At 46.7% G+C, this 14,900-nt stretch overlaps 1 protein-coding gene across 2 annotated transcripts in view; it reads left to right on the forward strand.

Moving 5' to 3' along the window:
* LOC146074010 (ankyrin repeat and sterile alpha motif domain-containing protein 1B-like) overlaps positions 1-14,900 on the forward strand; it is a 160,788-nt gene that overhangs the window by 128,383 nt on the left and 17,505 nt on the right. For both annotated transcript variants that reach the window (XM_083181683.1, XM_083181684.1), the window contains one exon: positions 12,377-12,463. In XM_083181683.1, the coding sequence (XP_083037809.1) occupies positions 12,377-12,463 (87 nt within the window). The remainder of the gene's footprint in view (positions 1-12,376; positions 12,464-14,900) is intronic.

Below are 14,900 nucleotides of genomic sequence, written 5' to 3' on the forward strand. Positions count from 1 at the left end.
GGTTATTATGGAAGTATAGGCCTGATGCAGGTTTGCTCTGTAGCTGTAAACAGCTTCCCCTTGGTAACCGATTCCCCTTGGTAACCGATTCCCCTTGGTAACATGTTAGGGGATGTGTAACAAAAACACATCCCCTCACATGCCTCTGCTGCAGGAGTAATCATTCGATGGTCGCCGAGTATTTGTGTGCGCTAGGACGGAGACGGGAGTGGGTGGATGACGTCTTGTGACTTCATCCGCCCTCCCCCCGGCAGGCATCGGCCCGCCTGCATACCCATGGGAACATCCAGCATTTTCATGGGGGTGCCCCATTCCCGCCGATGTCTGCCCCCAGCCCTCCTTCCCCGCAACGAATGGCCCAGCGAGTGTGTATCTCGTTTCGTTCCCACGTTCAGCACATGCGCAAATACGCGCTTGTGCATGCGCAGACCCACATACATCGGAACGGGGCAAAATTTGGCCCGTTCCGGATGAATCTGAATTAGGCCCTATATTTGCTGGCCAAGTGTAATAACTGCTGTGAGACAAGAGGATGAATGTGAAGACAGGTGGCTGTGGAGATAGTTCCCCCCAGTGGCGCTCAGCAGACCTGGGGCACTTTTGCATATGGCCGGTCAGTTTGATGTGCCATGGTTCATGATTGGATCGCAGAAAGTGTATGGGGTATAATATTACTATAATATACAATATATACTGAGTGACCGTTATTGTTACTTATATGGCAGGGATGTATAATACATTTACATCCTGTCATTTGAGTACCGTCTCTACGCCAATCCCTGCCACCTATATACTTCCACTGCTATCCCATTTATTCTGACCGCTATCAATATACTGCTTGAAAGAGGTTTTCAAAAGTGCCAGCGCAGCAAAGGACAGAGGGACATAAATTATTTTCTATACAGAGTTCATAATTAATGAAGAAGCAGTGAGGATCAGGGCAGCGATTACATCCTCACGTCTCATGCTAGTTTGAGATGAATTGCCAACTAATGGCTGCTCGCCTTGCGTTTCAGAGCAGTCAGACATTACCGGTTGCTGTTCACATTCTGCCGATGAACTCCTTAAGAAGCCAGTAAAGTAATTGCTTCTTTATTTATTGTGTCGAATGAATATAAAAGGCATGGATTGCATTTTTACTCTGGGGGCGCTTACCGGGGCATGAAGGCAGGGGGATGTGGTGATTCATCAGCTGCGGTCTGCTCTTCGGAGCATTTGGGCAAGCTATCACGTGCACAGAGAAGGCCGTTTTTTTTGTTGTGAAGCTCAGCGATGCAGTGCTCCACCCCTGTGTAGGTCAAGCATGTTTAGCAATCATTCCTGTGTAAGGATGCCAATCCCGGGGCATTTTTCCAATCCTGGGTTCCGGGACTGAAAAATGCTCAATCCCGGGACTCTCGGGATCCCGGAATTGGCATCCTTAAAAAAAACTACACCCCGTCCACCACACACCGGCCGCCCCGCAGATTTACTTGTTAACATGGGTGGGTGGCCGGAAGAGGGGCAGAGAGCAGGGCTGCAGCGGTGCATCTGGGCAGGTGGCAGCAGCATCAGCTGGGTGGGAGGTGAGGCCAGGAGTTACAGTGCGGCCGGGAGCGGTCAGCTGTGATAGAACGGTGCGGTCAGAGGTCACGCTGCACAGGCTGCTCGCCGGGGTCGGGAACAGCTGGGCAGCTTCTAGGTGGGTGGTCAGAAGCTGCCCAGCATTAGGCTGTGCATGCGCAGTCTAATCCCGAAATCCTGGGATTGGATACTCCAATCCCGGGATTGAAGTCCCGGACATTTTGGGGCCAAATCCCGGGATCCCGCCGATCCTGGGATTGCCCACCCTATTCCTGTACTAAAATTGAGTGTCTAAAAAAAGTGAGTTGGAATATACGCAAAATCTAAAAGTAGGAAATGGGAATACAGATTGGTAAAACTGGTCATTCTCCATGACACTTCTTATAGTGAGGGAATCTGCAGTGAGCCACAGTGCCTTACCTTCAGGCCTCTGCAAAAGTGGCAGTTTGGTCCCTGCCTCTTATCTATCTATCTATCTATCTATCTATCTATATATATCTCTATATATATATATATATATATATAAGGCTTACTACTCCTCACCTCTATGAGGTGAAGTACCACCATTGACCACTAGAGGGCACTCAACGGACCAAATTACTCCTGTCAAAGCTCAAAGTGGAAGTACATTGCAGAAGCCGTCATTTGGATGGGCTTTTAACTAGTAATAAATATTACAATCCCTATTGCCAATTTTCTTCACCTTTATTTAACTGACCACATCCCACCAACCAAGTGCCATGATTGCATATGTGCCTTGTGGGGAAAAGGATCTAGATATAACATTGGCAAACCTTGAAAGAAGGCTCTGAATTCACACTTGCAGGAAAGTATACAAAGCATGTTCCACTGCCTTAAACTGGGACTTCATACAGAAATGGATCCTCAATGGATCTCTCTTGCCGGCTTAAGAAGGTATGTTATTGGATGTACATGGCTATACTGTACTGTACTTCTGTATTATCAGGGCGCCCAATTAGCATACGTACGCTAGCATACTGAAATCGCATCGCATGTCCCGTTTTAGTGGCGTGCGATGCGATTTTCCTATGTAATTTATTCACTGCTCTGTTTCCGCGGGCGGATCGCATCGCATGCAATCACACCGCACACAAAATCGATTTTATAGGGTGCGATGCCATTTACTTTACTATACACTTCTATGAGATGCAATGAGATTTAGACACCCCCCACTATCCACGCCACCCTGAAGCGTGGCGGCGGAACGCGTCCTCCAGACCTTTTCATACCCCCACTATCCACGTCGGCGTGGAGTTGATTATATATAGTGTGTCGAGCGCAGCAAGCCACCGAGCCCTAAGTGTGGTGAGCCCCGCGAGGGGACGCGTATTACGTTACAAGTATTCCACGTCCGCTTGCCACGGTTTGGGCTCGATGGCTCGCTGCGCTCGCCACACTATGTACAATCAACTCCACGCCAACGTGGATAGTGTGGGTATGAAAAGGTCGGGAAGATGTGTTCCGCCGGCCCGAGTGGGGCTCGCTGCGCTCGCCACACTTCGGGGTGGAGTGGATAGTGTGTGTGTGGGGGGGGGGTGCCTAAATCTCATGGCATCTCATAGAAGTGTATAGTAAAGTAAATGGCATCGCACCATATAAAATCGCATACGACTTTGCGTGCGGTGCGATCGCATGCGATGCGATCCGCCTGCGGCAAGAGAGGAGTGATCTGGCATCCAGAGTTCTTCCAAAAACCTTTGGACAGCGGTGTAACTATAGCACCGCAGCCGCCGCCACCGCGGGGGGGCGCTGTGCATGTGGGGGCGCCGGGGGGCTGCGGTGCTATAGTTACACCCCCCCCCAATCCCCCACAGACTTACCTATCTCGCTGGTCCCGGCGGCTCCGTTCTTCTGCTGAGGACCACCACAAAATGGATGCCCCCATATAGCACACAGTTCTCTGAAACTGTCTGCTGTTTGGGGGCGGCCATTTTGTGGTGGTCCTCAGCAGAAGAAGAACAGAGCTGCCGCGACCAGCGCGATAGGTAAGGCTGCAGGGGATTGGGGGGGGGTTGCTTGGGCAGCGGGGGATTGGGGGTGCTTGGCGGGGGGGGGGGGGGGCGCCCAAAACTTAGTTACGCCACTGCCTTTGGAAACTGGTTAGGCCATCATCCCATTACTTTCCTATTAGGAACAAATACCCATGTTCTGAATTGGCCAAAAATATTTCTTCACATGTACCGTAGCTTTTATGAATGGGAACACAAAGCCTAACGAGTCTGCGCCAATCCTAAAATCAACAAATCAAAAACAACAAAAATAAAGGTTATAATAGGTTATAAAAAGTATATGTTGCCATCTGATAAGCAATGTGTAAACTAGAACTTTCTTGGCTTTTATTGGATTATGACACAACCAAGTTTGAGTGAATTTTAGGGGGGCTCTTTATAATGTAGTCCTAAAACGCAGCATTGGATATCATCTATAATATCATGTATAACAATCAGCCATTTCAGTGACCTGGATGTTACTCTTATTGGCACACCAGCTGTGAAGTCTGTGTTGGAGACACTGACATTGCCGCCACAAAAAAAAGGGGTGACATGCTCTGCCGACTCCTCATCCCCAAACACCCGGAGGTTGTCATTCATGCTGCTTCTCAGGGGGCAGTAATTCTCAGTAATTCAGCCCAGCGCAGCAGGAATGAGCTGCTTTACACTGTTTTCCTTTTACACACAAAATACCGGTCAGATTCAGTCAATCAAAAAAAGCAAGTAATTGTTCGTATGGAGCAAACCACGTTGCTAAACAAGGGAAGCAAATACATTGATATTGTTTCTCTACAGGGTAAATACTGGTTGCTTTTGCATGTAGCCCACAGATGTTAGGCAGCATTATGTTTACACTGTAGTTTAGATTTTCAGTGTGAACAAACCCCACTCAAATCACTCTCTCTCTACACATGTTACATCTGCCCCCCCTCCCCTGTAGTGCAGCATGGTTTTGCCTATTTGTGTGTTTTTTTGCTCTGTAAGAAAGCTGAATCAGCCCCAATATTTAGCTGCAATTCCCTCAGTAGTCTCATAGCTCCTCCTCCCCAGAGCCAGATTAAGGTCTAAATGGGCCTGGAGCTGAAAATGATCAAGGGCCTATTATGTGCAATAATAGGGGTTGAGACCAGCACCTAATACTGTGGGGGCCGTGACCAGTGTTCTGTTTGGGTGGTCTGCTCATGGGTGTGTCTCTATTAGTGTAAATACTTTCAACTAATTATATATGCCTGGAAAAAGCAGGGGACTGGCATAGGAAAAATGCAGGGAGATATATTGTTGGGTGCCCTCCAAAGGTGCACCCGCAGCATGCCAATGTCCTAAGATACTTGCGGGGTGAGGCGGCATTCCAGTCATAAAAAAAATACTGAAAGCCGAAACTTGGTAGACAACATTATCAGCACCTTTTATGTGGTCACAACATATACCCCTTATACAAATCATGCAACACAATAGTAACCCCTTTATACTGTACTTGCCTCTTACACATTATGCCACATGGAATGAGCCAAAATTCACACCGGCTGAGCCAAAATTTACATTATGGCACACAGATTGAGTCAAAATTCAATTTAAACTACACAGATTAAGGAAAAATACACATTTTGCCACATGGATAGAACAAAAATACACACAATACCAAACAGATTGAGCAATAATGCACAATATGCTTCATAAACAGGGGCATTGCGTGCCAAAGACGTGCAAAAGAAAATTTACACCATAATGCGCATTACATTTAAGGCACACCCCATAATGTCCATTATGTTTTTTTGCCAAACACCATAATGCTTATTAAAAATGATGATACATAAGTGCTGCTTACCTACATGCTCATTTTCAGGGGTTCCATGCTCATTGCCAGGCGTTCCATGCTCGTTGCCATGTGGGATCACATGCTCATTGCCAAGGGGGAATACACGCTTGCGGTAACTGGGGGACAGCCGCTGCTGGGCAGAAATGACAACCATTGACAGCCGGGAAGAGAGCAGGGGGCTGCCCGGCTGTATTCAGAGCACTGCAGGTCCCGGCTATTTGAAATAAAACCCCTTTCACACCAGAAAATGCAGGGATTTACCCGGGAATATAGTCCCAGGATCATGTAAGGATCCTTTTTTAACCCAGCATTTTCTGGTGTGAGGGGGAGAGGTCCACAAGCCCCCCCCCCCCCCCCCCCCCTTAAACAACCAGCTATATCTTCGGAACCAACTGACCCATTTACATGTGGGCTTCGAATGATTTTAGTCCCGTGAAACTGGGTTGTTTGGTTCCAGAGAAATCTGTCCTCAAACAACATGAACAGCCGTGAAATTACATTTCATAAATGAAAAAAATCGGTTTACCACAATATCTCTAGAACCAATGAACCCTTATGGACCAGTCTGGTATCAGATTGAAGGCCCAGTGGTTTGGGTTTGAGCTTTTGTGATGCCGGAGGGGGAACTGGCAGCCGTTGGAACCAGGTGGGGGTCGGAATTAGCGGGTTCCATGTTATCCTATGGGGAAAACCTTCCAGCTTTGCCTGGCGGTATCTCCGGTTCCCGGGGGCTAGCGACGCGGGGGTGGGCTCATTGGAAAGCCCTGACCCTCAGCTACAAAATGGGCCTATTTGGAGAGTGGGCCTGGTGCTGGAGCTCCATCAGGCCCATTGTTAATCCGGCCCTGCTCCTCCCTATTCTCCACGTACCGCACCACACTGAACCTCCACATATCACATCCTCGCTGCTTCCCTTCTGCTCATCCCTCACTTTTTCTTCCAGGAACCATCATGTCTTTTAAATGCTTTTCACATAACGCGTCCACTCGCCACACTTCAGGCTGGCGTGGATAGTGGGGGACTAGCCACGCCAGACCGAATTGCGGCGAGTAGACGCGTTATGTGTCCTCCCGACCTGTTCATACCCACACTATCCACGTCGGTGTGGAGTTTATTTTATAAAGTGTGTCGAGCGTAGCGAGCCACCCAGCCTGAAGCGTGGCGAGGGGACGCAGATTACTTGACATGTATTCCGCGTCCCCTCGCGGGGCTCGCTGCGCTCGCCATGCTTCGGGCTCGGTGGCTAGCTACGCTCACTACACTTTATAAAATCAACTCCATGCCGACGTGGATAGTGTGGGTATGAACAGGTCAGGAGAACGCGTAACGCGTCCCCTCGCTGCGCACACGCCACGCTTTGGGCTGCCGTGGATAGTGGGGGCGTTTAAAGAAAACATTCACACCTGGCATATCATACCAGTGGCGTAACTACACATTTTGGGGAAGGACAGTAGGGGAAAAGAGAGAGGAGATAGCACAGGAAAAGACTTGTAGAGAGAGAGGGGGAGCATGGTATGGAGAAAAGTAGGAGAGAGCACAAAGAAGCACAGGGGAAAGAGAGGGGAAATAGTAGGAGAGGGATGGGGTTGGGGAGGACAGAAGGGTACAAAAGATAGGAGAGAGCACAGGAGTGCAGGGTAGAGAGAGAGGGGATGAGCACAGGGGAGAAACAGAGAGTAGAGAGATCAAGAGAGGGGGTGGCTGGTGTGGGTGGGGTTTGTACTTCAATCTGATATCTATATTTCAGTGTAAAAATGAAGCAGCTAGTATTTACCCTGCACAGAAACAATAAAACACCCAAATCTAACTCTCTCTGCACATCAGCCCCACCTGCAGTGCATATGGTTTTGTCCATTAGAGAGTGATTGTGTCTTTGCGAGTGAACTAGAATAACCCCCCAAGTCCAGAAACACCTAAAGTGTTTATTAAATCATACAGCATGTTAATACAGCAATCATTTGGTCAACTATGTGACCTATATCAACTATGGTCAACTATAAGTCCTGTTGGAGAAAGTGCGCTATATAAATTATACTTACTTACTTACTATATCAAGCTTGACACCATCATCGTTCACCTATTGATTCAGACACAAGTGGGTGCGGTTTCTCCGACCTATATCAGATGCCTATATACTACGTTCACCAAAATGCCCCACTCATAACATGCCCATAAATTCCATACATGCACTTACACACCTTCCTATCACAGCCCAGGAACACCCACTGCATTTCAAAACATTTCTACCTGCGTGTGTCTGAAGTGTGACTCAATTACAGCACATGTGTGTTGCAACTTTGACACGTGTAGTAACGAAATATCGCTGTTCAACATTCCCAATTATCTCAAATTACCAGTGTAAGTTACAGACATTTACTAAACCTTATTTGGAAACCAAAAGAACGAATGAGATATATTTAATGGGAAACCCAACCGACCTTGTGGCATACCTCTAAACTTTGAGCAGGGAGGAGGACGGTGCGGCTGAAAATTTTGGGGGAGTGGCATAATGGGAGGGGGCATGTCCTAGACGCACAATGCTCCCACAAGGCCACGCCACCGGTTTCGCCGCTGTGGGGGCATGAATTGACAATGTGCGCAGCCGCATGCGCACAGTGTCTATTAACGGGTGACGGGGGAACTCCCAACTGCCACCGCACACTGCAGGACACTGCCACCCGGGTGGGATGGCGGAATGTCCCCAAAAATGGGATGTTCCCGTGGAAAGTGGGAGAGTTGGGAGTTATGCTTGTTGTCACATGTCTTTGTGTGATTCTTGCCTACTTATCCACTTACCCCTGCGTGGGAGTTCCCAGTGTGAGATGCAGGTGGCCACTGATGAGGGCCGAGTTAAACACGTCATTATGGCTCTTTCCCTAGGAAGTGGGTGAGCTTCGGGGTTTACTAGCTTTCCTCTGGGTCTCCCCAAACATTAAGTAGTCTTCCGGAATATTCGGTTAGAATAGGCAGGCACGGTTCAAGCTACCGATGACCACTTTTTCACCAATGTACAAGTGTTTAACCCCTTCAACGAACATGAGACAAACACCACACAGCCCACCGTCATGCACACCCGTGTTACATCACATGGGCGTCTTCTCCATGGACAATAAATACACAGCCACCTGCCAGTGTCATGGCCTGGATGAACTGCAGGTCATGCTTAGTACTTTCGTGACTTTGAGAAATGTAGACAATCGGTCGCCCGGTGACAAAACAAATCAATGTATCTCATGACAATTCCCAAGCCGGGTCCAAGCAAAGGCCCTTTTCACCTTCTGTCTTTCAAAGCACTTTAAGCGCATTGATTTTCATTACAGTGCTGTACACTATTACTTTCATTTTTCATTCCTTTGAGGAAAAGCATCCGGAGGGTTTATTAAAGCCAGAGATTGAATAGAAACAGGATTCGCCGTCAGCCAGCGGGAGGTTTAGCAGGTGACTACATCTCATCCCATAATATAAACCCATGGAGAGTTCTGGTTTTCTTTTCAAAAGATTAATTCAGACAAATGATCTTGATTAGTCCTTGTGCATTAAAGACGGAGCTTCGCGTACAATAGCCATTGTCTTTGTTTGCTGCTAAGAGCTTAGCTTTTTTTTTTCTTCTTTATTTAAATAGTTTTTTGATCAGCCTTTGTTTTACATTTACTTTTAAATACGTCACCCCTGTCCCCGAAGTCACATTAAAGGTGGAATGTATTTTTTTTTTAAATAATAGATGTCATTAATTTCCGGAAAAAAAACTTTTAGAGTTTTCCAGATGATTTTTTTGTTTGTTCTAGGAGCACTGATTCGGTTCTGCCTTATAGGTTCTCAGGTATTTTGGGCCCCCCTCCTGCACCCTGAATCTTTCACCCCGTTACGGCTGATATTTGGGAAGCAGCAGAGATTGAGAGATCCTCAACTGAGGATGCATAATCACGATAAAGTTCATCTATAAAGCAAAGGAAATCAGGAAGATTCACGCTCTCATGTAACCCTCATGGTCTTATACATGTACGGTAATGAGATATTGAGGTACTAGAGCACCTGCAGTAGTCCCTGGCTAGGTATTCTGTAAAACATCTGTCTGAAATGGATTTGCATTTATGTGTGTGCAGATCTGTAGCCTGCAGTTGTCTTGATTTACCATCACTGACCCACAGAAATCCACCACAGGGGAGATAGAGTTGACAGCTGATGCATGAGGTCCCACCACCTCATGGTTTAATGGTGAAATCTATGAAGAGGGGACAGTTCTGAAAATTACAAGAATTTCATACAGTAGAATCACATCATATTTGACAAATCTTCCTCAGACCTATGAATTTTAACATTATGCTCCCTGTTCAGGTGCCCATACACTTACGCGATTGGATGCGATGGGACATCGCAATGTGATGTCCCATCGCATCTTGAGGTGCCCAGTGTGTTTTTTTCCAGCACCTGATGTCACATGCCATCTGCGATGTGGCATCGGGTGCTGGAAGAGGGTGGCGGTGGAGCAGGCACTGAAGCACTGGCGGCTGTGGAGCGGGGACCAGAGCGGTGGAGCAGCAGCGCTGTGAAGGAGCGCTGTCAGGCGGTGGGGCTCAGCAGCGGCAGCAGCAGAATTTGAAACACTGGGCAGACGTCTGATTGGCTGACACCGGCGGCGGGCATCGCATTGGGGAACCCATTATTCATGCATACAATCCTTCGATTTATCGCACAGATGCAGTCGAATTCGAAGGATTGTATGCAATATCGTCCTTGTATATTGGCTACATTAACACATTGACAAGACCTGAACTAAGCAGCCGCTTTGGTTGCCTTCTGGTCATTTCGTTACTGATACCTAGTACAATGCTTTGATTTGTTTTATGTTTTGTAAAAGGAAGGCAAAATTATCTTTAAACCAGTGGTTCCCAAACTGTGTGCCGTGGCACCTTGGGGTGCCTTGGGTCACTTCCAGTGGGGCCTAGGGTTGGTGCTAATTTTTTATGGTCATTGTGAGGGAAAACCAGTGCTGATGGCTGCCAATCATAAACTATGGACAAAGGTTCAGTTTTGTAGGGAGAGACATGACTCACTTCTAAGGATGACATATAAACACAATTTACTATTTCAGTAAGAAACTTTTGGCCTATGGTCGCCAGGAAAAAAAAAGCTGATACATTAGGGTGCCGTGATTCAAAAAAGTTTGGGAACCATTGCAGTTTAAACAGTACTTTTAATTAACTAGAGAAAGTTGTTTAAAAGCTTTCAAAATAATATATTTCTCAATTTCTTTTATAAATATAACTAAAAGGGCCAGCATTATCCTCTTACATGTCAGCAGGATAATGTACAACTATCTACTGTTGAGATGGCATATGGGCATCTGTTTCTAGGGGGGCATGCTGAGGATTGTGGTTCCATACCTGTGTCCTTCCTGGGTTAACATGGTTTACTTACCCTCTGTCCTCACTCGGTTCAGCCCAGAGGCTGCCATGGGTGAGTGCTAAGCTCCACCTGGAAGGGAGTTGTCAGCACTTATTGGGGGTCATTCTGGTTGATTTGCAAGGCTGCAGATTCGCAGCCTTGCAAATCCAGCAAAACCCCACCCGGCGAATGTCCGCCCCCCCAGCCCCCCCCCCCCCCCCCCCCCGCTCGCAGCGTGGGTTCGCCCACCCAGGCATAGCAATGGTATATAATATGACCAATAGAGCTGCCACAACACCATGCAGTGTAAGGGACAGAGCAGAGCTGCTGCACATGCCCAGTGTACCAGCTTCTTCTAGCACATTTACTGTATGTGTTAATCTAAGCCCTCAAACATCGCAATGGACCAGAGAGCAGCTACCAGGAGGAAGAGACCGGAGCCTCACCATGAAGAGTGGGAGCTTATAAAGTGCAGTACTGGTTCTATTATGTTTGTGTATTTATTTATTATGATATTTTTAAACATTTCCTGACAATTTTATCTAATTTAAATGTGTGAAACAGCCTATATTATAGGCCATCTGTACTGTTAAATATTGATACTGTATTCCATACAGTATCCATTGTATAAAAAGACCAATTTTCAGGGCTGTTACCGCTCCCCCAGACTCCCATACTTACGCCAATGCGCTGTAGAGTGGGAGATTTTGGATTACATTTGGAAACCCCCCTCTAAAAATCCTGCGTTTGCCACCGAAAGTCTCCACACATCGGGACAGGCGCAGCTAGCGGAACATGCATTACAGTTGGCATCCGGCAGTCATCAGTGAGACACAAGCAAAGCAAAATACCTGCATAAGCTATTCCTCTCTGACCTTGTTCTGTATGTTCTGTAACAGGTGTTTAATTTTCTTTACCTCATTTTCTGTTCAACAGAGAAATCAATGGGGTATATTCAATCAGTGTCGAAACTGCCATCTTGCCGAAAAGACGGCATTTTTCGACATGAATACATCGGAAGGGGTTCCGATCTATTCAATCTTAGATTTTTTTTTTACGGCATGAAATGTTTCGACATGCCGAAAAGCAGGTGGATTGACGGAAGAGCCGCTAATTCACCTGTTTTTGACGGAAACACAGCCAAAACTGCTGTGTTTCCGTCATTCTCAATCGGCATCGAATTGAGGCAGGGAGAACGGCGCCGGGTGAGCAGTGCCTTACACGGCGCTGTCCGCCGCAGCCTGCACCCTCACACCGCCGCCCGCACCCTCCAGCACCCTCCCGTACATACCAGCCACCGAGCCGGGTGAGAGCAGCTCACCCGGCTCCATCCAGGCTCCCTTCTCCGGTTCTCGCTGTCTCCCGCCGTCTTCCGCTGCCACGCTCACCCGGTCCGAGCGCCGGCCAGGTGATTGTCAATCATTGGCCAAATCCGACATTCGGATTTGGCCGATGAATTGAATAATGGATTGAATATTGCCCAATGTGAGTTATTTTGTCGATTCCTCAGAATCCCACAGTGGATTTGGGAATAAGTTGAAATTCTGAAAAAAAAAGACATATCTTGTATAAAATACCATTTTTATTTATATTTTCTCAGAAATCAACAGAACAAATGAAGAAAGTTCCCACGATTATTCTTTCAGTTTCTTACAAAGGAGTGAAGTTTATGGATGCAGCAAATAAGGTGAGATTTCCATTTTCTGTAGAAAACATAGTTTTCACAGTATTCTTTTTCTGTTTATCCCTTTAATTACCAAGTTGTGTAGACTAGGATTACATCCCTCTCGACTGTCCCGATTTTTTGCCGGACCCTCCCTTTTTTTGGGGATGGTCCGATGTCCCGCCAGGGGCTGGCAGTGTCCCGCAGTGGGGGGGGGGGGGGGTGGAGCAGTTAGGAGTTCCCCCTGCTACCCACAATAGATGCACTGTGTCTATTCACTGCAGAGAGGGGATGGGGGCATGGCCAGCAGCTCTCACAGTGCATGCGTATGTCCCATAAAACGCATGCGCCACGCCTGCTAGCACAATATTTTGCTACTTTTTTCCTTCGCTGGCCGTTTGCAAGGTGATAAGAAGTAGATGGGGTGGAAACTGGCCGTTAATGCCAGACGAGCCAGCCATGCCTGTATGCATCGCAGCCGCTGTGTAAGTCTCTGGCTACTCAAAGCTTGCGATGGCTGGTCCCCAGTGGAAAAGTCATTCAATGGTGAGCCTGTAACAAAAGATTTTGGACATTTTCACTCAGATGCAAATTCTGTTCTATGCGTACATATTAGGGCAGAGTGAAAAAGTTGAAATTGAGATATTCAAAATCGGATAGTGCAGAAAAGTTGTGGCTTGGCCTGAATAAGAAAGCGTTTTGTCAATATCTTCTGTTCAGAAAGTTTAGCTTTTTAGATTAAATTAACAAAACTTATGAAGAAGCTCCGATGTCAGTACATCTTAGAGTGGTTCATTAATATACTTAAGCATAGAAAAAAAAGAATACGAGTTTTCCGATCCGTGCTAAGCATGGCAGGCTGTAACTTAATAGGTGCTACGTGCGCGATGCGCCGCTCTTCACTAGTGTTATAATACAAGACTGTCATAGGACAGTCATAAGCCCTCCCGTGTACCGCGCTCCTCACAGCATTGTGCGGCAACTTATCCTGAAAATCTGCTTCTCCTAAGATCCTCTTTTTCCTATTTGTCTTAACAACCATGTACAGTAAATTTCAGTTCCGAAAAACCTGTGAATGTCCCATATTTGGTACGCCCCAAGATTTTGACAAAACACTCCACACCTTTAAGGACGTTTGGAGATGTTGTCAGTTTGAAAGACTCTCTCTTGGACAAGAGACTTTAGGTAACAACGAGCCATTGCTGAGAGGGTGGCATGTAAGCTGGAGAAAATATACCAGTGGTCGTGCATTCCCCATGTCTCACACAAACGCATTTTAAATATGTTGATTGCATATCACAAGAAGTACACAGCAATCTGAGACATTCTTAAGCGTGCTAATGTAAGCCAACACACTCAAAACCAAATTGAACAGTTTAAAAAATGCTTGCAAATGCATGTCGTTTGAAGAATGCTGCTGTCTGAAAGATCAGACGGTTCCTGAAAAGGAAAGAACATTTCTGACTGACTAACGAACGGAACAGAAAATGGTTATCGGCTCAGTAGATAAGCTATCGAAACCAAGAAACTTCAACAGAGAGTTTTTAGGAAGGCAGAGGACTCTCTTCAATATGAAAGCAAGTCTTTTCTGACGCCACAATCAATCCCAATACACAACAAGCTCCCAGTTTCAGATGAGATGAAAAGTGCACCCATTAATGATGATGACTTGTATTGACCAAGTTCAAGTAAGGCGAGTGCAATTAAAGAATACAGCATTACACAGTCAAACATATGGTGTATCTGACCAAGCTACTGCTGCCATTGCAAGTGGAATTATTGTTACCGAACCACTCTAAGACATACTGACATATTTTTAACTAGATTGTGTCGTTAATTTAATCTAAAAAGGGAAACTTGAGGTCTCTTGCCGCCGTGCCGGTACAAACGATTTTGATTCAGAGCAAAACGCTTCTGCACGTTTCTTATTCAGGTCAAGTCACAACTTTTCTGCACTATCCAATTTTGAATATCTCAATTTAAACATCCATTCACTGGATGCTGCTAATTTACACAGCAGCCATAAGATTCTGAATCCGGCCCTTTGTTTGTGGAGATATGGGTATATTAGGACATATTGGGAGTTACGTTTTTCTGTTGATGTTAGGTTATTTGTCGGTCCCGCAAAGATCGTTAGAATATTTCATTCCACTCAGAAGGTCTCTGGTGTAGTTCATTAGAATGTATATCTCTGCTAATGTCATGTGAGCAATTACATCACAGGCAGTGGTGTAACTGTAGCTCCTCAGCCCCCCGCGGTGGCGGGGAGGCGCAGAGAAAGTGTGGGCGCTGGAGGGTCTGTGGGGCTATAGTTAGCCGCTGCTGTCTGCCGGTACCTGGCCTGCCGTCACGGTCCCGTCTCTCCCGGCACCGGCTCCTGCTGCTATAATGAAAAGTGACACTTAGAAAATGGCTGCCACCATACTGTGGCGGCCTCCTCTAGCATCCTTAAAAACTGTCT

This window comes from Crinia signifera, chromosome 4 (assembly GCF_055691185.1).
Source record: "Crinia signifera chromosome 4, ASM5569118v1, whole genome shotgun sequence".
Classification (NCBI taxonomy): Eukaryota; Metazoa; Chordata; class Amphibia; order Anura; family Myobatrachidae; genus Crinia; species Crinia signifera.